The sequence below is a fragment of the Eleginops maclovinus genome, chromosome 12 (assembly GCF_036324505.1).
Source record: "Eleginops maclovinus isolate JMC-PN-2008 ecotype Puerto Natales chromosome 12, JC_Emac_rtc_rv5, whole genome shotgun sequence".
NCBI classification, from domain to species: domain Eukaryota; kingdom Metazoa; phylum Chordata; class Actinopteri; order Perciformes; family Eleginopidae; genus Eleginops; species Eleginops maclovinus.
This window is the reverse complement of record NC_086360.1, coordinates 7,007,692-7,031,398: the sequence shown is the minus strand read 5'-3', so window position 1 is coordinate 7,031,398 and position 23,707 is coordinate 7,007,692. Positions and strand designations below refer to the sequence as shown.

At 42.4% G+C, this 23,707-nt stretch overlaps 2 protein-coding genes across 3 annotated transcripts in view; both read left to right on the top strand.

Moving 5' to 3' along the window:
* bmp2k (BMP2 inducible kinase) overlaps positions 1–23,707 on the top strand; it is a 59,897-nt gene that overhangs the window by 9,439 nt on the left and 26,751 nt on the right. For both annotated transcript variants that reach the window (XM_063898028.1, XM_063898027.1), the window contains exons 2-4: positions 10,913–11,031; positions 22,066–22,171; positions 23,441–23,583. In XM_063898028.1, coding sequence (XP_063754098.1) covers positions 10,913–11,031; positions 22,066–22,171; positions 23,441–23,583 — 368 coding nt within the window. The remainder of the gene's footprint in view (positions 1–10,912; positions 11,032–22,065; positions 22,172–23,440; positions 23,584–23,707) is intronic.
* LOC134873246 (uncharacterized) lies at positions 13,909–19,069 on the top strand. Its single transcript, XM_063896715.1, has 2 exons — positions 13,909–14,116; positions 14,222–19,069. The coding sequence occupies exon 2, from the start codon at positions 14,477–14,479 to the stop codon at positions 19,067–19,069; it is 4,593 nt and encodes a 1,530-aa protein (XP_063752785.1). The 5' UTR covers positions 13,909–14,116; positions 14,222–14,476.

Sequence of the window (23,707 nt, the reverse complement as noted above, 5' to 3'; positions counted from 1 at the left end):
ATGAATTCCTTACAGTACCAGGAGATTCTTGACAAGAATGTTCTAGAGTCAGTCACAAAGTTGAAGCTACGCCGGGGTTGGATTTTTCAGCAGGACAATGATCCTAAGCACCGATCAAAATCCACCAAGGAATTCATGCAGAAGCACAGGTACAATGTTCTGGAATGGCCATCCCAGTCCCCAGACCTTAACATCATTGAAAATGTATGGATTTATTTGAAGAAGGCTGTCCATGCACGGAGGCCAAGAAACCTGACTGAACTGGAGACGTTTTGTGTGGAAGAATGGGCCAAAATACCACCTGCCAGGCTTAAGGGACTTGTCTGTGGCTACAGGAGGCGTCTACAGGCCGTTATTGCAGCAAAAGGAGGCAATACTAAATATTAATGGAATTATTTCTTAGGGGTGCCCAAATTTATGCACATGCCTATTTTTGTTTGAATGCACATAAACATGTTTCTGTTTGACCAATAAAAGTTATTTCACTACTGAGATGTTTCTGTTACCATAAGGTATAACATATGTTAAAATGAAGTTGCTGCTTCAAAAGCTCAGCAAGTGACAAACTGATGCAGTGGTTTTCCTAAGGGGTGCCCAAACTTTTGCATACCACTGTATATGTGTATATATATACACATATACACACTGTATATGTTATAACCAGAAGATACCTTGTTTCATAATGACTTCTAAAACTGCTAAATATTACTCACGCTCGACTCAATAGGATGGCATTACTTGCGTACAACATGAAAAAAACAACAAGTTTGCTAGTTATCCAGGATTAGCTTTGTGGAGAGATCACATTACGTTTCATTTAAAGTCAGTGCAATAAACCTTATACTTTCAAACTCGGAAATTGAGAAAAAACACGAGTCAATTTTGTTAAATTAAGCCGTGCTGGTGTATTAATTTCAAATGGGCTAAACTCTTTTAATAGCTACATTTTGTATTTGACATTTTTGTTGGTGGGTTTAATGGCCAAGGTAAAGGCGAAACAGGTGGGTTTTCCGTTTGCGACGGGAGATACGTAAATGATCTGTGTCCCCCTCGCAGTGAGAGAGCAGTGAGCCGATATGCGGATGCAGAGTAAAGTGCACATGCTGTTGCGTATGGTTTAATGTCCTGGATGTAGGAAGGACCAGATCCCTTCACAGTAGGCGAGGAGTATGTCTTTAAACGGAATCCGGCAGCCCCTGTCTGCAGAATGGTATATGGAACCTAAAAAACTATTGTGTTCTTATGTACACATTGTTGTTGGCCATATTTGTCATCTAAAAACCTGATTGCAGTCCCCATATTGACAAACTGTTTCATTGTGGTCGGTCATTATACTAACTCATTCCCAACGCTTTTCATTTGACTGTGATTGAGGTAAGGAAGCTTTTCACACAGAGGATAAGAACGAGAGGCACTTTTGTTCTGCCATATTTCCCACCACATTTTCAAAGTTACACCTTGATCCCTTTGACCTACTTGAGCATTAAACTGTTCATTTTAAACTGCAGAAGACAGATGTCAAACTGTCATTAAAACTCAGTCCTTTCCCTCCTATTTCTTTTTGTTATTTGTGCAATGGGACTGTGTTGAACTTGGACTCACTTGGCCTCAAAACACACCCTGTTGTTGTATTTTCAGCTACATATATCATTTTCAGACAGCAGCATCTATCTCTTTCCCAATCTCATCATAAAGGTTCCAAAGCACAGCCACTTGTGTCTGTTGCTTCAGTTGTAAACGCCGCTGAGGGTAGATGTGTGAGCGGACTGCCAGCACCTTCCAGCTCACTGAGCCCCAATGAAAAAACAACATTGCTGCACCTCCTCTCGTTGCCTTTAAAGGACTTGCTCTGCTGAAAGACTTCATCACACACTTGCATTTGCCTTTTAAAATGCTTTGAATGATTCACCCGAGTAAGGGTAGAAATTAGATTGAATGCACTCAGGGTTTTGGTGCTATACACAAAGGCCTGGAGGAGCTGGAATCCATTCTGACAGTTGTGTGAGTCATTCGTCAAAGCGACTGCAGTGGTGTTTGCAGTTGTCACTTGCCAGGCAGGAGTTTCTGTGCAGTCTAGAAGTGAGGTGTGTTATGGGCACATGTTTGTATTTGTTGGTGGGACATGTTTACATGCTTTAATGTTCCAAATATATTTATTTATCTTTTAACCCTCTGTCTGAAATGAGAGCCCAGTCTAATCTGATTGGTTAGCTGGCTGGCTGTGTTGTGATTGGTCAACTTCTTAGAGATGTCGCTCCCCTTAGCTTATCATGTAATATGTTTTGAAGTGCTACCCAATAGTGCGATTGGTCCATAGTGACATCACTATGTTACGGACGTTAAAAAAGGAGTCCAACTGGGGTTTGGGAAACTCCCTCTGGAGGGAAGTTTGGGATTTTAGCCTTTGCAGACCCTTTACATGCACAAAAACCTATATTACACAATACAGAAAAGCCCCGAAAGCATTATAGGGCTCTTTTAAAACCTTGGCTTGATTTCCGTGGAACATGCATGGGATAATTCTTAGTCGCAGCAGATTAATCATACCTTTTTTTTTTGTTGTTCCCTTTCTGAAATATTTTGTAGCCGGCTCGGCAGGTCAACGTTTTAATGCATAAACAAACTTTGAGTATCTAAGCTGTGGTTCACAAGGGATTTTTCTAGAAAAATAGAGTATGAGGGCAATACTTTGGCGCTGATCTTGTACGATGACGCCCGTATACAAGATGGTGCTGCCGCCGACAACAACAACGCAGCGTCAGAACAGAAATATTGTTTTCTGGCATAACTTAAATCTTTCACGAGGAAAATCTGCATTTTTGTGCGTGGGTGCACGCCGAAAGTTTCCCTGTTTACTCAAAACACTGGTTTACTGTCTGGTCATTTGTGTTACTTTGATTATTCATGCTTCTGTATTTTTGCAAAGTAGGTGTTGAATGACATTTTGCGCACAACTTATTGTTTAATCTGCAAAACAGAGATCCGTTAATCGTGTTGAAATGTAATTAATGTCCCTTCCTAAAGCTACAGCGCTGGAAAAAATTAAGAAACCGCTCCAAATTGTTCTTAAATCCTTATCTCTACACGTATGGCAGCCATTCCAATGTCTTTTGAATTCCAACACAGAGAAATATTGTCAGTATTTCATAGAATACAATAAAAAAAAGAAGAAAATAAATTCATTTAACTCAAAGACATACCTATAAATAGTAAAACCAGAGAAACTGATAACGCTGCAGTGGTCTATACATTTTTTCCGGGGCTGTACCTTGTGAAGCTCTCTTGCAAAAAGCGCTACCGTCCGGAAAAACAGGTTTACATATTATAGACAGTACTTGATCACAGGAAATAAATATTTTGGCGGGGCTGGTGAAGCAAGGTTGTCATGCTCACACGCTGCTCTGGTGCTAAGCTGACTTACAGCATGCTGGCCAGCTGAAAGTGACCTCTCCATTGTAAGAAAGAGCAGCGTGTTGCTGAATACAGAGCAGATGTTCCTGTAACTGAGAGTCAGAGATTCTATTTTAAATTGTTGTTTATTTGATTTTCTTTTAATAGAGATTATTACGATTACACCAGCACTTTTTTTAAAGCTGCTAATGTTTCATGAAACCTTTTCTGTCTAGGGTTTCACTTTTGAATTCATCCTAACTTCCTAAAAAAGTGTGTTCTGCATAGTCATGCTGCTTATGACCAAGTCCCACTCCCAGATGTTGGAAACGTGTGTCAGACTGAGGTTTCAACCACCCACTCTGAATGCACTGTTCATCCATTTTGGCCCGATGTGCTCGCAGCATCCCACTATCTCCTCTGTGTTTTGGCCGACTTCCACACTCACCTCTAAGAGTTTAAAAATACCTGACCTGGAACAACCTTGGTTATCTGCTTGCTATGGCCGTGCACATTTGACATGTCTTGATGAGACGGTGTTTACAGCGTTCAATGTTTTATTTGTTTGTGCTTAAACAGAGAATTTAATGACCATCAGAATTTGTCCCCTTCCCAAAGCCGGATTTTGAGCTTGAAAGGGCCAGAGAAGATATCGTGTTGGTGTGATGTTCTGTCAGGAGGAACTTCAGAGTGCAGAATTTCTCAACTGCCTGCTAAAAGCAAATACATGTCTATTTTCAGGATGAAAACCTATGGTATTGATGCTTTTGTAAACATTGCTACAGTGTAACCTTTGATGACTCAAGGGAAACATCTTTCGCAATGTTTTACCAGGTCATCATTAGGCTGAGAGGGGTAACACAGGCTTGATGTCTGTCAGTGTCTCAGTTTGGAATGTCTGCCATGGATTTATGTTAAGAAACGTACATGTTTTGCTCTTATATTTAAAGTCTGCCTTTTTTCTTCTTGTCCCTGCAGGCTTGTGGAACTCAATTTTTACAGTTACCCAATATCATGTTTGATCACTACATTAGCCTGCCAGAGAACACAAGTGTGTTTAATGTCAAATCTTAAAGGATTTGCTTATTAGCTGGCTATAAAAAGTAGTTACTGGTTATTAGCAGGACCAGACCATCTTTTGAATGTTTATTATGTAGAATTGGCACCTCTTTTAGTCAACATGACACATACAGGTATCTACTATATTATCCAGGTCCAGGCCTTCATATTATATATAATATTTCTGAAGATATCCAGGAGTATCTTCTTCTTTTTTTTTTAAGCAGTGGGTACCAAACTACTTTGGTTTGTTTTCACCTAGTTTCTCTCTGAGTTTATTAAGTATTGTTCTTAACAACTCACTTCAGGAGGAATTGTCAAAAGGGACATTTTCAGGTTAAAGGAAAAAATAAAAAAAGAAGTAGAGCTCCTTAAAGTAAAGCTCTAACTCTTCAACACTTTATTGTTTCAAGTAGAAAAATCTCATTGTTGTTTTAAGAAAAAAACTATGAGTGTTCAAATAGCCCGTTAAACACTTTATTGCAAGTGAAATGAAAGTGAGTCGTCATCACACAATTTGTAGATTAGAACCAGAGGCTACTTAAGGTTGTTTAAAATGAGTTGCTCTTATGTTCAAGCTCTACAGCTGTGAAAGCTTGCAGTAGGAAGTATGGGTTCATGTTAGGGGATAGGGGCCTCCTGGAGGAAATACCTAAGCCTACTCCAAAATTAATGGCATTCTCCTCTCTTAAAAGCAGCTTTGCAGCTGAAGGAAGCGCTATAAATTGAACTACATACTTAGTTCGTAGCCTTTTTAACAGGCTTAGATGTCACGCTAACTTAAGTGTGTTGAAACTAGTGAAAAAGGCAGAGGAAGAGGGCTGTGAATGGAGAGGCTGTTGGTCAGAGTGGTCTGTTATCACAGATGACATCATGCATCAGAGGAAGAACATCTGCGCCTTGTGCCTGAAACTATAAACGCATCATCTCTGTTGGCTGCGCGTGGGTAAACCCTATAATCCTCTCTTGTTGAACACTCCTCTGCCACTTCTGAAGATTTTTTTCTTCTTCCCCGGTATCACAAGGTACGCCGATGATCTTTTTCGCAAAGGCTGTTGAGATCCTCTTTCAAGCCTCTTCTGCAGGCTGTCATGTGGGCTGCCTGGGACTGTCCTAGTTAGTCAGGCTTTGCAGTGATGTCAGGGTCCCTAGCGCTTGATGCAGGGCTGGGGAAAATTCTCTAGTCATTACAGCACTCGTCTAGTACCAGGCTGTAATGTCAGCACCCCCCCCCCCCCCTTTTTCTTTCTTCCTTGCCTGATTGATACAGGGTTTTCATTCCAACTGTCACTGCCAACTGACCATGTCCTCAGGGTGAAGGGCTTCCATCTCCTCTCCACAAACGAGCAACAGGGAGGTTCAGTAGCTGTGAGATGTGACTAATGGGGCCCAGCACCAGAGATAGACAGCCAATCAGCAGGGCTTTCACTCTGACAGGGTTCACTACACCTACACCTCTGAACATTGCTGCGCTCTGTTATCATTCTGTGTGACTTCAACTTGGAGCAAAATCATTTTTGTTATCTGCTAAGACATCTTAAAACAAAACCTAATGTGTATTTTAAAAGAAAAATCATCATTTTGTAGATTATGTTGATGTTGTTGATGTTGGACTTGTTATTTCTGTCGCCATTAAAGGAACGGTTTTGGGGGTTACATCAGAATCCCAGTCTGTACTCATAAGGCATCCGGTCTCTCTGTCCCCTGTTGTCGTAGCATGTTTGTGTTTGCATCTCTGCCACTTTTGAGGCCTCCTGTAGAGTGAGGAACCTTTTATGTTGTTGAGGGGTTCCTTATTCGTCCAAGAAGTTGGTATGCTTCTTCGGAAATAAATCACTCCATCCAGAGCCACTCGGGAGAATAATACAATGAATAGTGTACCACTTCCGTGTCTGGCATAGTCATGGGAGGCAACAAAAAGCCCCTCTGGTGATTTAGAGGATCTGATCCCAGAGAATATGGCCAGGGGCAGGCATGAAGCGTTTAGTTGGATGGCTTGGGCTGGCCTCTATCTTCTCTTCATTTTCCAAAAGCCACCTGCCCTGCAGAGACACAACTCCAGCTGCCATGATCAATAACATAGTTTATCAAGACATACCTAAGTCAGGAAATCACAGGAGTGATTGTCCACAATTTAGTGCATTCGTGTGAGCGGCGCATCTGTGTGCCAATCCACAAGTTAGCAGCAGCTCGCTAACCTGCCGTAACCCGGCTAACTGACAGCAGAAATGTAGTGGAACAATATGCTAATCCTGTCCACTCAAAGGGAAAAACTTAACAGTGTTTGTACCCCACGTATCAATCATTGAATTTGTTCTCCTGCAAACCAAACAAAAAGTGACTGGTCAGCAGGCTTTTAGCTAGGATTTTTTTTACAAGGTGTCCAATTTTTTTTTCAATGGCGAAGCAACGCAGGCGCGAGTATTGTAGGGCGGCCCGGGGGCATCCCTCCCCGAAATGTTTTTAAATTCATAACTCCATTTTAACTTAATAACTAAGTTTTGAGGTGCACATTTTGTGGAATACAGCCACGTTTTTGTCTTTGTTACAACATTATTTTTGTGCTGAGGCTGGGAGGAGGTACGTGTGTGTTTCAGGGGGTGGGGAAGACCAGATCATTTTTGGGTAATATTATAATTACACTGATTGATATACAATATAATATGTTTCATAAGTTAATACAAAGAACAGTGAAAACTGAAACTAAAAGGTACAACTTAATTGTCACATACATGTTGTATTTTTTGTATCATTCAATTTTGTTAAATTATATCATATATCATATATTTACGCAAGACACTTAGCATGCAGTTGTATTAGCTATGTGTTTGTGATGGTTTTCTGACCTTTCACACCTTTGAACATTCACACAAGAAAACCATTCTTACATGACTACTCTGCTGGAAGAAGCTGGAGATCGTTGTCTGTGTTCTTCCTCTTTTCCTCTTCTTTCACAGTAACTTGAAGAAAGAATTTTCATTTAGCCTTATTTTTCTTTTAGCCCTCATATCAAATCATTCAAATATTATAAAGGATATGTCAATAGTGGGAATTAAGTACACTGTTCTCCACAAACAACATCCATTTATCGATCTTTTAAAAGTAAAGGCTCCCTATTATTCAAAGGAACCATACACATTTTGATCTCCGTCATGCGCTCGCCGGCCGCATCGTCCTGACGTTTTTGTTGTTGTTTTTCCCCCGGTTCATCGACAGTTATTGCCACCAAAGAAGCCAGAAAAACTCCGAAATACTCCTATAGTTATCAGGCTTTCTGTCATGTTTGTAAAGATCGTTAAAAGTTTCAAGCTTACCTGCACTTTCTTCCCGCGAAAAAGGTTAAAGAGCTATCAGATATTCCACCAATACAGCGCCCGTCCACGCCGCGTCACGGAAAGTCGACCAATGCAATGCGAGTCTCGCGAGATTTCGGCTTGAATTGGCGAATTCTGATCACATTCAGCGAAGTTACCGGGGAAAACAGCGAAGGAAAAAATTAGGGCGTCTTTAGGGCGTCCAATTTCTTATTATTTTTAGTACAGGGGACAGAGGACGCCCACCTGCCTAAAAGCCTGCTGGACAGTATGGATGGATTGATTTATTAAAAAGAAGTTTTCTTTTCCATCTTGAAAACTTGTTGTATACTGTAATGTGCCTTAGGGCAACACATTGGGAGTAGTTGTTCGGGTTTTAAGTGTAGCGCTCCAGTTTGTTCTGTTTTTGTACAGAGGTTAGCTGTTCTTTTGTATCTTGTCCATGCACGTTAGACATCCTCCGCTTTTTTTTGTTCAGCCTTTTGGCCCTCTGCCTGAGCAAATAGGTTTTACCTTGTTAAATCTGTCATCCGGCCCATTCAGCCCCCCGCATTTTGCTTTCGTCAATGCTTAAATTCGCTCCTCAGTAAATCTGCATCCTACGTCTTTACGTTAAAACAGCTTGACATTTGAACAATGACTCACAATGAGCTTTTTCTTTCTGCGGCAGGGTCATGAACACACTCTGAATCACATTTGATTGAGTTAAAGCTTGAAGAAAGTCTTACAAAACCTGCTGTTTTTAAAAGGAACTCTTTCACAAGACTGTCATATGATTTCGGTTTTCCGCCTAAAGTTAACTCCCACTCCCTCCCCAAGCTTTCTGGATCACTCAACTGTTACAGGAAATCAATTTAAGGCAGGCCCAGCAGTTTAGAGTGACCATCTTGCTAACCTTAGCATGCAGCGCTGGCCGAGGCAAATCGGTGAGCGGCTGGCAGCAGGCGTAAACAGCTTTGCCTCTTGTACTTTGTCTTGGCAGAATTTCCGCTTCAGTGTCTGAATTTCAGTTTCTCAGTTGGCAGTAGCTCTATGAATACAACTGCTGGTAGCTCTGTTCATATGAAAGGCAAATGTAATCATATTTTCAATCTGTTACATTATTTAAACAATTGCATCTTGCCATGTATCTGATATTTCACGTTTATATATTTGAATGTAATCCTGACACAGTATTCTGTTGCGATGGCTATTAGATATCCTTCTGTGTATCCTACCCATTTCAGCAGCATCAGTATGATGTTTTATGAAATTGGTGTTGTTGTCTTGTCAGCATCTTGTTCTAGTTTTCATACTTTTTCAATATGCATCTAACCGTGCAGCAGTAGAAATGCTAATCATTTGATCGATTGCATCGAAAATGCTTAGAATCATGCATACATTTTTTTTGATGAGGCCAAATTGAACACAGAACAAACTTTACCTGCAGTAATGTACTGTCTCTTTGTCCGTAGTTTATATAAGTTTATCATTTAAACGTATCAAATGCTCCTCCTCGCTTCATCATCAGCCACAGCTCGCTTTAGTAGGTTGTCTTATTGTCTTTTGTCTCATTAGCTGCCAGTTTGTCGCTGGTTGCAGCAGATCGGCACCTTTCGTGAATCTAATCTAATTTCTGCTAAAGTAACTGTCACTGTGGTCTCTACAATCACTGCGCTTGAGTTTGTTTTGCTGTTCTCATCGAGCTCAAGCCCCAAAAAACTGTGCCAGATGTTGAAGCAGTTTAGTGGCCAAAGAGTGGCACTACAACTTCTGTCTTAGCAGGCAATGTCATCAAATATACTTTGCCCCCATTGACTTACATTGTAAAAAAGAGTGAATAATTAGTTTTGAATGAAATAAACTACCCAGCAGGAACACTTTACAGCCTTTCTATCAAATCATTAGGGTCTTAAGTTGTGAAATTTGGTAAAATCAGAATCCAGATTTTGACTGAGCCAATATCGGCTTTGATGCATCGAACTAGAGGCGGGGCTTAAGCAAAAGGCAAGTAGCACGCTGTTTGGGCTCAGACTGAGTACTTTTGCTCTCGGCAGTCTGGCCATTTTGGCTATACATGCACCACTGAGCTTCCAACGCTGTATCCAGTTCTCTAAACATCCAAACGAGACACCCAAATTAAAACTGCATGGATTATTTGTGCTAATGCAAACTCATCCTAGAACAACACAATGTTTCCCATGAACTACCTGCAGTCCAGCAGGACCCACCGCAGTTTCATTATCATTCTTTTTTTTTACATTTCCTCTGTGACCAACCGTGGCCTGGACCTTGACACTTCCCAAGGCCGCAAACTTAACGCTCTCTCCTATCTCCATGTGGGAGAGGGAAGGGGCTCCTGGCAACCACGACTGGCTATTCTCAGTGGGGTGTGCAGTTCATCCAGACTCATAAGTTAGCTCCCGAAGTGCACCAGAAAGATGCATTTCAATAAATTAAATTTAGCATAAAAAATAAAGGGTAATGACTCATATTTCTTCACATCTCGATATTGCAATGTCAGATAATTTCCAATATGGTCCAGCCCCATGATGCACACTTCAATGAAGGTCTTTGTGTCCATTGGTCACTTCAGCTCCCTCTCCACTCAATCCCATTTCCCAAATCATTTCTGTTTTTCAGCTGACCTAAGGTAACTTGTTAGGCAACAAGCGCACCATTGTGGACTCCTCAGTCGGTGGACTTTGATGCCTACCACTCAGTGACTCAGTGATCCCCTTCTAATGAGACCAGGGACTGTCCCCTCACAGTGCTGGAGTCCATTCACCGAGAGACATGCGGAGAAGTGGCAACAGTTACTGGAAGCGCAGCTAAACTCCCTGTCAACATTAGATACTCCACTTCCTACCAAAAATACACCCACCTAGTCCAATTTTATTCTCTCTACAAGAAATTGGAAAATCGGTGGGAGAAATTGTATTTTTAGACACTGTATGTGTAACCTTACACTTTTGGTTATCGTACAAGTCTTGTTTTTAATCTGGAAAGTCGTGTGTAAGCATTGCCTAATTTATTCTTCATGGTTAGTAAGGATTTTTCCCCACATAGTACTCTTGAAAGCCATCACCCTATGATAAAGCACCTACCATGTGTGAAAAGTATTCAAGTACACTAATGTAGTGCTAACACCTCATCTTGTGTTTTCCCAGGAGGCTTTTCGGTGGTGTTTCTGGCTCGTACGCACAGTGGTGTCCGCTGCGCGCTCAAAAGGATGTACGTCAACAACGTCCCGGACCTGAATGTGTACAAGAGAGAGATCACTATCATGGTGAGAGCAGCATCACAGTGTTGGGTTGTTAGAGATTAAAGACGTTATCTGCCTGTGTAAATGTTCATTGCGCAACTTTTAATCATGGTAAGGAAATGAAAATGAACGTTTTGAGAACCTATGCAACATTGTGCGGCTGTAGTGTGATTTATGTTTGATTTAAAACCTTTTCCTGAAACAGAAACTTGCATCTGAGTTTTTGGGAGCTGAACATGGTATAATAAGCTCCTAATTTGTATGATCTCGGCACAGTTGTATTTCTCTGTTCAGATTTCATAATTGTATTTTCTTTCATTACTGTGACATGCTTTGATGTTTCTAAATGTCTTTATTTTTCTCGTACTACCTGTGCTGTTGCACCTCTGTCTGAAACCAGAGCCCAGCCTGCTCTGATTGGTTAGATAAGATCAGATGGACCTTTAATAATCCCCGTAGGGAAATTCATGTGTCAAGGCAGTACCAGAATAACAAGAAGTACAGGTATATCAAATGGAATATGGACAGGAATTAATAAAGCGAAAATTTAAAATAAGAAATAAAATAAAAATATGTATTAATTGAAATAACGAATAACGGGAGTTAGACTGTGAGCTGTTGAATGTACATACAGTTAGGTCTATATATAATTGGACACTGACACAAGTTTTGTTTTTTTACCTGTTTACTGAAACATATTCCCGTTATAGTTATATAATGGACATGGACATAAAGTGCAGACTCTCAGCTTTCATTTGAGGGTATCCACATTCAAATTGTAAGAAGGGTTTAGGAGTTTCATCTCCCTAACATGTGCCACCCTCTTTTAAAAGGGATCAAAAGTAATTGGACAATTGACTCAAAGGTTATTTCATGTGCAGGTGTGGGCAATTCCTTCATTATGTCATTATCAATCAAGCAGATAAAAGGCCTGGAGTTGATTTGAGGTGTGGTGCTTGCATTTGGAAAATTTTGCTGTGAAGACAACATGCGGTCACAGGATCTCTCCATGCAGGTGAAACAAGCCATCCTTAAGCTGCGAAAACAGAAAAAACCCATCCGAGAAATTGCTACAATATTAGGAGTGGCAAAATCTACAGTTTGGTACATCCTGAGAAAGAAAGAAAGCACTGGTGAACTCAGCAACGCAAAAAGACCTGGACGTCCACAGAAGACAACAGTGGTGGATGATCGCAGAATCATTTCCATGGTGAACAGAAACCCCTTCACAACAGCCAACCAAGTGAAAAACACTCTCTGGGAGCTAGAGGTATCAATGTCTACCATAAAGATAAGACTGCATGAAAGTAATACAGAGGGTTCACTGCACGATGCAAGCCACTCATAAGCCTCAAGAATAGAAAGGCTAGATTGGACTTTGCTAAAAAAAAAAACATCTCAAAAAGCCAGCACAGTTCTGGAAGAACATTCTTTGGACAGATGAAACCAAGATAAACCTCTACCAGCATGATGGCAAGAAAAAAGTATGGAGAAGGCGTGGTACAGCTCACACGGCGGAGGCCGTGTGATGGCTTGGGCATGCATGGCTGCCAGTGGCACCGGGTCACTAGTGTTTATTGATGATGTGCCACCGGACAGAAGCAGCCGGATGAATTCTGAGGTGTTCAGAGATATACTGTCTACTCAAATCCAGCCGAATGCAGCCAAATTGATTGGGCGGCGTTTCATAATACAGATGGACAATGACCCAAAACATACAGCCAAAGCAACCCAGGAGTTTATTGAAGCAAAGAAGTATATTCTTGAAAGGCCAAGTCAGTCACCTGATCTCAACCCAATTGAGCATGCATTTCACTTGTTAAAGACTAAACTTCAGACAGAAAGGCCCACAAACAAACAGCAACTGAAAACCACTGCAGTAAAGACCTGACAGAGCATTAAAGAGGAGGAAACCCAGCATCTGGTGATGTCCATGAGTTCAAGACTTCAGGCAGTTATTGCCAGCAAAGGCTTTTCAACCAAGTATTAGAAATGAACATTTTATTTTCAGTTATTTAATTTGTCCAGTTACTTTTGAGCCCCTGAAATGAAGGGGTTGTGTTTAAAAAGGCTTTAGTTCCTCACATAGTTATGCAATCTTTTTGTTCAACCCACTGAATTAAGGCTGAAAGTCTGCACTTCAACTGCATCTGAATCGTTTCATTTCAAATTCATTGTGGTAATGTACAGAACCAAAACTAGAAAAACTTTGTCTCTGTCCAAATATTTATGGACCTAACTGTATATATACAAAGATGTGAGCATAACAGATATGTTAAATATACAGCCACAGAAAAAATTAATTCAACAGACACTGGAATGGCTGCCATACATGTTGAGGTAAAGATTTAAGAACAGTTTGGAGTGGTCTCTTAATTTTTCCTCAAGCTGTGCTATATTTAAGGTGCAGGTACCAGAGTGGGTTTAAATTGTGTGACTACAGTGCAAATATTATTAAATATGGACAAAGGACTGTCCGAGGCACTTAGTTGGATGGCTTTGTTGTGATTGGTTAATCAGTGTTGTAGCGCCATCCAATAGAAGTGTTACAGTAATGTCCCTATGTTACGGAAGTAAACAAAGGACTACATTCGATGTGTTTCAGGCAGGGGGAGAAAAACTCCCTCTGGAGGGAATTTAGCCTTTGCAGACCATTTACTGAAAAAATGAAGAGACCAGTCCACATTTTAAAAAATCTTTATCTCTAAATGTGTAGCAGCCATTCCAGTGTCTGTTAACACAGAGAAAATGTTCAGTGGTTTATAGAATACAATAAAATAAAAAAGAGTCATTTAACTCAAAGACATTGCCTATAAATAATAAAACAAGAGAAAATGATAATGCCTAAGTGGTCTCTTAATTTTTCCCGTGGCTGTATATAACACATGACGGCTGTTCTGCCCCTGGCATTGAAAGTGTGTTTTTTGTAATGTATGTGGCATAGGTTCCTGTACCTTTAAGAGGGAATGCTCTAAGGGAGGGGCTGCTAGTTAGGTGACCGGAAGTCACAAGCACGTTATTCACATAGAGAGCATGCAGGATCGACAGCTTGATCAGCTCTTCCATTAAGATGCAGTTCCACATCTTCTTGTTTGTTAAAGCAACGTCTGTAAGTGTTATCTTTATTTTCCATGTGTTGAATTATAGATTTACTTCTTTATGCTTACTGTTTAGCTTTATTAATACTTACCTTATGTTTGTATTGTGTTTACAGTTTCACGAAATTACCATTAAACTACATGAGTAATCCTCAACACGCTGTGGAGTTTTTTGGGAAACGTTTAACTGAATGGATAGTTAGCTTGCTTGGCTAGCGAGCCCATTACAGTGAAAAGACGGCAACACAGCTAACAAGATAGCCGAAGACAGCCATCTTACAGAGCTAAATTGCTAACCGGCTAACGGAAAGACATCCATACAGCCTGTACGCCATCATATCTGTTGCTGGTATTAAAAACGCACCGTCATTATGTCAGCAGCTAACAGTAAAAACAAAGAAAATGGAGATAATAAGTCTGTGAGCTCTCGCTCTTCCGGTACATCGTCCAGCTCAAAGATGTCTATGGCTGTGGCCATGGCCAAAGCAAAAGCTGAAGCAGCGCAAGCTAGAGCGGCACATTCAAAAAGGGAAATTGAATTAAAGGTAGAGCAAGCACGGATTAATGCCAATCTTGACGCATTAAACGAAGAGAAAGAAAAAGATGCTGCCATAGCGGAGGCTGAGTCTCTGATGGCTGGTATGAGAGAACAGTGGTTCGAAGTGGTCAGTGAGGCTGCCAGTAAAGTATCAAAAAAAAGCAAAGAAGAGCGTACTGCTGCTTACGTGGCAGAGCAAGCCAGTATAACTGCAGTTGATTCGCCAGCCAATATAAATGGTGACAATCCCACATTACCAAACCCACAAAGCATCAGCCAAGCCCAAGACACCACTCCTTATGAGACTACGTCATTCTACGCATCTCAAGTGTCGCATTATAGAGAGACTACACCTGACTACACACCGCAAGTCCCTCATCATATTAAAGCGTCGCCACATTATAGCCTAAATAAGCATTTGCCATCCCCTGTACATCAGCCTGTCCATGGAGCGCCCTGTAGAGTTGGATGCGACCACTCTCAAACCACCAATGACCTCGCTAAATATCTGGCCCGCAGCCACCTCGTGACATCAGGACTCACTGTATACGATGAACAACCAATGAACTACTGGTCATGGAAAATGTCGTTCCATAGTGCTATTGACAACCTGGACTTGTCTGCTGGAGAACAGCTCGACCTTCTCACCAAGTATCTCGGAAAAGAGTCAGCAGAACAGGTTAAACGGATTAAATCGGTCAATATCAGACACCCGCCTACTGGATTGACTATGGCATGGGAGCGGCTCGACGAGCTATACGGCTCACCGGAGGCCGTCGAACAGGCCCTCTTTGGTAAACTGGAAAGCTTCCCCAGAATCACAACAAAGGATCCACAGAGACTTCGAGATTTAGCAGATCTGTTGTCAGAGCTGGAAGCAGCTAAACAAGATGGCTACTTCACCGGTCTTTCATACTTGGACACTTCAAGAGGAGTCAATCCTATAATTGAGAAACTCCCACACAACATTCAGGAAAGGTGGATCTACTTCGGATCACGATACAAACGTGACCATTCGGTCAGTTTCCCTCCTTTCTCTGTGTTTGTCGACTTCATTCGCAATGAAGCAAAAGCACGTACAGACCCAAGCTTCAACCTCTTCACACAAGTTCCAGCAGAGAAAAAGAACAAGTGGGAGAGGCCTATGAAGGCGCCTGTATACGTTCACAAGACCCAAGTCTCTTCAGTGGACAAGCCTGAGTCAAGAGTAGGTAACAAACCAGTGGACCCAAGCAAACACTGCCCCCTACATGGAAAGCCTCACCCCCTGATGAAATGCAGAGGCTTTCGAGAAAAGAGTTTAGAGGAACGCAAACAGTTACTCAAAGAACACTACATCTGCTTTCGCTGTTGCTCCTCCACAGAGCATCTCGCCAGGAACTGCTCCGCCGATGTCAAATGTATGGAATGTGAGAGCACCAACCACACGACAGCACTACACCCTGGACCAGCAACCTGGAAGTCCAATTCGTCCCCTCCCGCTTCAGAGCATAGTGGGGAGGAGGACAAAGCGGAGGCCCAGGAGGTCACTTCGAGGTGCACTCAAGTGTGTGGCGAAGGATTAAGTGCGAGAGCCTGTGCTAAGATCTGCCTCGTCAGTGTGTACCCCACTGGACACAGACAGGAGTCCAAGAGGATGTACGCAATACTCGATGATCAAAGTAACCGCTCCCTTGCACGTTCAGAGTTCTTTGATGTCTTTAAGATCTCTGGGTGCTCCTACGAATACACTCTCAAGACATGTGCAGGACTTAAAGAGACAGCGGGGAGAAGAGCCATCGGTTACACTATCGAGTCACTGGACAAGAAACTTAGCTTTCCTCTACCTACGCTTCTCGAATGCAACGAAGTCCCTGACAATCGAGCTGAGATACCTACCCCGGACGCCGCACGCCACCATACTCACCTGAAACGTATTGCAGATGAAATACCACCTCTCGATCCTGATGCTAACGTACTCCTCCTTCTGGGAAGAGACATTCTGAGGTTACACAAGGTCAGAGATCAGATTAATGGTCCAGGCAATGCACCCTTTGCCCAAAGACTGGACCTAGGGTGGGTCGTCATCGGTGACGTTTGCCTTGGAGGTGCACACAGATCACCACAGATGAACAGCTATAAAACATCCATCCTAGAGAACGGTCGTGCTACCCATCTACAGCCATGCAACAACCAAATCAAAGTGAAAGAGGTTTTCAGTCAAGCACCTACATATCAAAACCATCCAGTACCTACCTTCGCATATAGCTTAGGAAAGGTAGCAGAAGACAGCTTAGGCCAAGCCATCTTCACTCGTACTGCCGATGATCACAGACTTGCACCTTCCATGGAGGATCTAGAGTTCCTTCACATCATGGATGCTGAGTTCCACCAAGACAGCTCCAAAAGCTGGGTCGGACCTCTGCCTTTCCGATCCCCAAGACAACGGCTGCCCAACAACAGGAGACAAGTGCATGACCGCCTCCTCTCGCTCCGCCGCACTCTGGAAAAACGACTGCAGATGAAGGCCCACTTTCTAGAGTTCATGCAGAACATGCTTAGCAGAGGACATGCAGAGATCGCTCCACCCCTGCAAGTAGGAAAAGAATGCTGGTACTTACCCCTGTTCGGCGTGTACCATCCCAAAAAGCCGGACAAGATCCGAGTGGTCTTCGACAGCAGCGCATCACATGAAGGAGTCTCACTCAACGATGTCCTGCTCACCGGCCCAGACCTGAACAACAGCCTGCTAGGCGTACTTATGAGGTTCAGGAAGGAGCAAGTAGCCATTACGGCTGACATCGAACACATGTTCCACTGCTTCGTGGTGAAGGAAGACCACAGGGACTATCTCCGCTTCCTATGGTACAGGGACAATGATCCTACCTGCAATGTCGTGGACTACCGGATGCGAGTGCACCTTTTTGGGAACAGTCCTTCTCCTGCTGTGGCCGTGTACGGTCTGAGAAGAGCGGCCAAAGAAGCAGAGGCAGAGTATGGCAGTGACGCAAGAAGACTCATTGAACGTGAGTTCTATGTTGACGATGCTTTGAAGTCGTTCGCTACTGAGGAAGAGGCCATCAGCGTTCTTGGAAGAACACAGAAGATGCTTTCAGCCTCTAACCTCAGGTTGCACAAGATTGCATCAAATCGACCAGCAGTCATTCACGCATTCCCACCTCAAGATCGCTCCAAAGACGTCAACAACTTGGATCTCTTTGTCGATGACCTGCCAGTCCAACGTAGTCTTGGATTGTCTTGGAACATGCGAGCAGACACCTTCACATTCCAGATTGAAAACGACAAAAAGCCATTCACTCGCAGAGGGGTGCTGTCAACCGTAAACAGTCTATATGACCCTCTAGGGTTTGTTGCACCGGTCTCTGTTCACGGAAGGCTGATACTCAGAGAGCTCACCACGCAGGCAGAGGATTGGGACTCACCACTCCCAAAAAACATGGAGATCGAGTGGACAAGATGGAAAGAGTCGCTTCAGGACTTACAGGACCTCCAGATACCTCGTCCTTACACGTCCCTCTCTACCGCAGGTGCACAAGTAAGAGAACTCTGTGTTTTTGCAGATGCATCGGTGAAAGCTGTCGCAGCTGTGGCCTACATTAAGGTGACGAACCACGAAAACCAACCCGAGGTTGGCTTTGTCTTCGGGAAGGCAAAGCTGGCGCCTCAGCCTGACCTCACTATCCCAAGACTAGAGTTGTGCGCTGCTGTACTTGCTGTGGAGATAGCCGAGCTGATAGTTGAAGAGATGGATGTCACATTCAACAACATCACATACTACACAGATAGCAAGGTTGTCTTGGGATACATCCACAACCAGTCGAGGAGATTCTATGTGTTCGTGCATAACAGGGTTCAACGTATTCGTCAATCACCCTGTCTCGGCCAGTGGAAGTACGTCCGTACAGACCTTAATCCAGCCGACGTTGGAACAAGAACAGCTACTCCAGCCCTCCTACGCAGCACAACATGGCTCACCGGGCCAGACTTTCTTAAGAGTGAATCCTTGTCCACGCCTGAAACTGAAGAGAGCTACGACCTCATCGATCCTTCCTCTGACTCTGAAGTACGTCCTCAGGTGACCACAAGTATCACACATGCAGCCATAGGTATGGTTCATCCTCAACGCTTTGAACGCTTCTCTAAGTTCAGCACTCTCGTCACAGCAGTTGCACACCTGATCCATGTAGCACACTCCTTCATCCGCCCTGTGCAAGGCGAGTGCCAAGGGTGGCACATCTGTCGTCCTACAGAGGAAGAGCTGGCGAGAGCTAAAGTGTGCATCATGAGGAGTGTTCAGAACCATTGTTATGCAGAAGAGCTGAAGTGCATAGCCAAAGGGTTCCCCATTCCATCCTCCAGCAGCCTCTGGAAGTTGCATCCTCTCCAAGACCTTTCCAGGAGAAGATGGACTGGTTCGGAAAGTTGAAGTGGAAGTCGTCAAAGGTGGAACCAAGAAGACGTTCTTTCGTCCTGTTACAGAAGTTGTTCTGCTTCTGTCTCCTAAGACTGATTCTGTTAATTAATGTAGAGTCTTGTAAGACCCTAAGTGGGGAGTGTTCTGCCCCTGGCATTGAAAGTGTGTTTTTTGTAATGTATGTGGCATAGGTTCCTGTACCTTTAAGAGGGAATGCTCTAAGGGAGGGGCTGCTAGTTAGGTGACCGGAAGTCACAAGCACGTTATTCACATAGAGAGCATGCAGGATCGACAGCTTGATCAGCTCTTCCATTAAGATGCAGTTCCACATCTTCTTGTTTGTTAAAGCAACGTCTGTAAGTGTTATCTTTATTTTCCATGTGTTGAATTATAGATTTACTTCTTTATGCTTACTGTTTAGCTTTATTAATACTTACCTTATGTTTGTATTGTGTTTACAGTTTCACGAAATTACCATTAAACTACATGAGTAATCCTCAACACGCTGTGGAGTTTTTTGGGAAACGTTTAACTGAATGGATAGTTAGCTTGCTTGGCTAGCGAGCCCATTACAACGGCAAAGGGAAAACCCAAAAATGCATTATAGGCCCCCCGTCAGTCCGAGAGTGGGTAGCAAAAAAAATATCTTCCAACTTCAGAGCAAAAAGGGCTTACCGGTAGTTTGCATTGAAAGCCTCTGCTCATCAAGTGAAAATGTCATGGGGGCAATGTCAGTGTCCCATATTTAATTTCAGGACCTTAATTCCTGTTTGAAATAGGACAAAAGCCCTCTTAAAGACGCTTGCTCCCGCAAAACCAGGTGCATAAATAGCTTCTTTCCACCTTCCCAAACCACCCGGTTTCATTTCCAGTTTGACAAGAGCTAAACCCTTTGGGCTGTGTGCTTGGAGTACACTGACAAACACTTTTGTATTACACGGACCCTGCGCTTGCATCGGTACAGCAGACACTTCTAGGTGTTTAAGGTCATTCAAAGGGAAGATATTGTTAATGTCTCCTGTAACCTAGCAGACAGGCATGACTTGGACAACGGCAGATGTCTCTCCTTGAACGTTTGACCCCTGTGTGTCAGTGAACAGATCACTCTGTGTCTGTTCCCTTGCCTCATCAGCTGTATAATACTCACCCACACAGCTGCTCTTACACATTGACACAGTTCTGGCCTGTTGGGACGTTGCCTTAGGTGTGCCGGTTTCCACAACAAGCAGCAAATCTGTGCTCTCATGCTGGTGTTTAACAACCAGCAACCACTAACAATGCCATGATTTAACCCAGCAAATGAATCAAGTTTAGAGAGATTAGTGGAGCTCAGCATGGCGTAAGAACATGAAGGACTCTTCCCAGCTGCCACACACAGTAGCTCGACTACAGACGAGTAAGACTTAATTTGATTCAGTGTTTTGAAATGTGTTTTACATTCTACAAGGCTCTATGTGGACATTTGCCACAAGTACCATAGGTGTTTTTGTGTAAGGGTAACACAAGCAATCCATCTAAAGCAGGGGTGCCCAAATACTTCCCGATGGAGGGCCAAAATTGAACGTGAGGGGAGGGCCGAGGGCCAAAATGATAATTTTGCAGTACATTAAGTGTGCGGTAAATATATGAGTGCAGTACATTACGTGTGTAAGTTAAGCATACGTGTGCAAAATAAACACTATATCACAAAGTCATTTTGAAAATGAATTGCACTGTTTATTGTGCTTCACATTTAGGTCAATAACATTTCATAACATCGATCTGGCTTCTTTAAATTAAAAAAATAACTGAAGCACTATGAAATATTTGTGGACAGGTGTGGAACATTACCAGTCCTTGGGCCTACCATACTCCCAGGTGACACAATGGGGGCCTAGGGCAGGCCTACATATTCTGCCTGTAGTAGTCCAATCAGTGGGAAACATGAAGCCTGTTCTTGGTTTTTAAAAGCCTCTCAATATCAGGTTCAAGCTGACTAACTGACAAAGTGAGAATGTCATGTAGGTGAGAGTCAGATAAAGCATTCCTCAGTTTGGACTTGTTAAGATTCATAAGGCTGAAAGCCTGCTCACAGACATAAGTACTTCCAAAGAGGGATAACATAACCTGGGCATGTTTGCGGATCTTGCCATATCTGTGTGCGGGAATAGACCTGTAAAAATCTTGTAAGGAAAGCTCTCTGAACCTGCTATGGAGGTCTGAATCAGACTGAAGTTCCAAAAGTTCCATTTAAAGCTCCTCACTGACTGCATCCACATAGCCCGAGTGGCATTTTCTTGTGCAGTCGACGGCTGAAGTAGAGTTCGCTGCTGGGTGGTTAGCTTTGTTAGCAAGTCTGCTAACTTGACCTTGCGATGTTCTCCAGTGTACTTTGCGAACTCAGCCGCATGCTTAGTTAGATAGTGACGGCGAATGTTGTATTCATTTGAAACAGCGACCCTCTGCTTACATACCAGACACACTGCATTGGAATCTACCTCGGTAAAAAAATAGTCCTGTTCCCAAGTTTTTTAAAATTTTCGTTTGTCTGTGTGCCACAGCCTACTACGCTCCATCCTTGAATCCTCTCACTCACTAGTCTTGGGCGTTATCGGATAGCTAGGAGCTGACTGGAGTGTTTGGAATGTTTATTTATTATAATTGGTTTCCTTTGGTTCTGTAACTTATCACACACGATTGACTTTTCTGTCCTAGTTTAAGCCTTTAACATTTGTTGTTGCTTAGTCCCCTTAAAAAGCATGAATAAACAGCAGAGCAACACTCCAAATTGTGAACATGAACACTCATTAGCACTTACATGGTTACACTTTCTTTTGAAAGGGGCTGAAGTGTGTGTATCCACACATTCCTTTGTCGCCTCCATAATTACCCTGTGTTTTCAGGCTTCTGTAGTTGAAGCTTTGTCCTTAACAATGACAGTCTTGATCTACAGAGCTTCATCTTCCGTTGCATCAACACTCATGTGTCTTTCTGTGCTAATCAGTTCCATTTTATCATCTCTTATGTAGAAGGAGCTGTCGGGTCACAAGAACATTGTCGGCTACCTGGACTCCACCATCAACGCTGTGTCGGACAGCGTCTGGGAGGTCCTGATCCTCATGGAATACTGTAAAGGTACACCCCCCCTCTCATATCATCACCTGGTTTTATTCTTGATTTAATTCCTCTTTTATGTTTATGATGTCTGTATTCTGATTTGTATTTTAGACACGGTTAGTTACCATTATTTTAGGACAAAAAAAGAGGACTATTTCAACTTCAAATTTAAGTTATATATGTTTTTGTCCTTATCCCACACCATAGATATAAAAGAGAATGGTCATAATAGTGTATTACTACATTTGAGTGTTACAGCAATGTTTTTCCAAAATGAAACTTCGATAAAAAATATTGTTGAATTCAACAAAAATCAATTATTAGTGATGTATGTACCGGTAGGTAAGGAACCAGTTGTGCCCACATAGAACACGTCTGCTGAGTTAAGAGATAGATGCAGCACATGCTTTACATGGCGACATATTCAGTTAACTTAGAAATAGATTCAAATGTTTGTCCTTCTCATATCCGTCTGGTGGAAGTCCAAATAAAACATTTAAAAAGTGTTGCTTAAGGCGATTTAAACGGATGTGTAGCAAAATAAGTAATGTTTTTTTAGTTTTAATTTCAATTTCAGCAACTTATTCAAACATATTCAACCTTAAGCTAACTTTTTCTCCCACTTTAACAAAAAATGAAAGAAAGAGAGCAAGTAATAGAAAAAGGAATTGTTAAATAATACAAAAATAATAAACTAAATGGGGAGTGGGGGAGAATTGTTTGTGAATGTGTGTCAGGAAGTTGGAAAACAAATATGGTTCCGAAGGTGTGGGTAATGTGGATTGTTTCAATTGTTAGTACAATAATTGCATTACACATTTTTTTATAAATATATTTGTTTGAAGCCATATCAAATGTTTTGGTTTACTCTTTATACGTCTCCCACACCTTCTCAGTCCATAAGTAAAAAAGACAAAATCAAATCTAACCACTTGCTGTGATTTCTCCAGCGTTTAATTAGAGATTTTTTTTAATTTTTTGTTTTGTTATAGCCTTCCTTTTAAATTCCTTCCATATACTTGAGATGGTAACTAGATGGTCTTCAGTGCACATTTAGTCCCACATACCCTGTTCTATGCCTTCATTCATTTCGATTTCCTAGAAACCATGTTGTACTTTTAAGATTCAATCGGGTCATCTTGTGTGTGAATGGAAGCCACCAGAGGACAACTGCAACCATGGCAGTTAAAAATGTTTGTGTTTTTGTAAAAACCTCAAACATGCTGTGTGGTATTTGGTTTCCACGCCTGAACTGAGTGCTAAATCTCCCCCCTCTCTCTGCTGCAGCGGGCCAGGTGGTGAAGCAGATGAACCAGCGGCTGAATGTGGGCTTTACTGAAGCCGAGGTCCTCCACATCTTCTGCGACACCTGCGAGGCCGTGGCCCGCATCCACCAATGCAAGACGCCAGTCATCCACAGAGACCTGAAGGTGAGGAGAGCGTTAATCCCTTCCCCCCATCCCCAATTGTATTAACCCATGTTTTGAACATCAAAGTATGGAAACATGTTGGAATAGACACACATATGAACCTGAAAATAAGAATCAAAAAAAG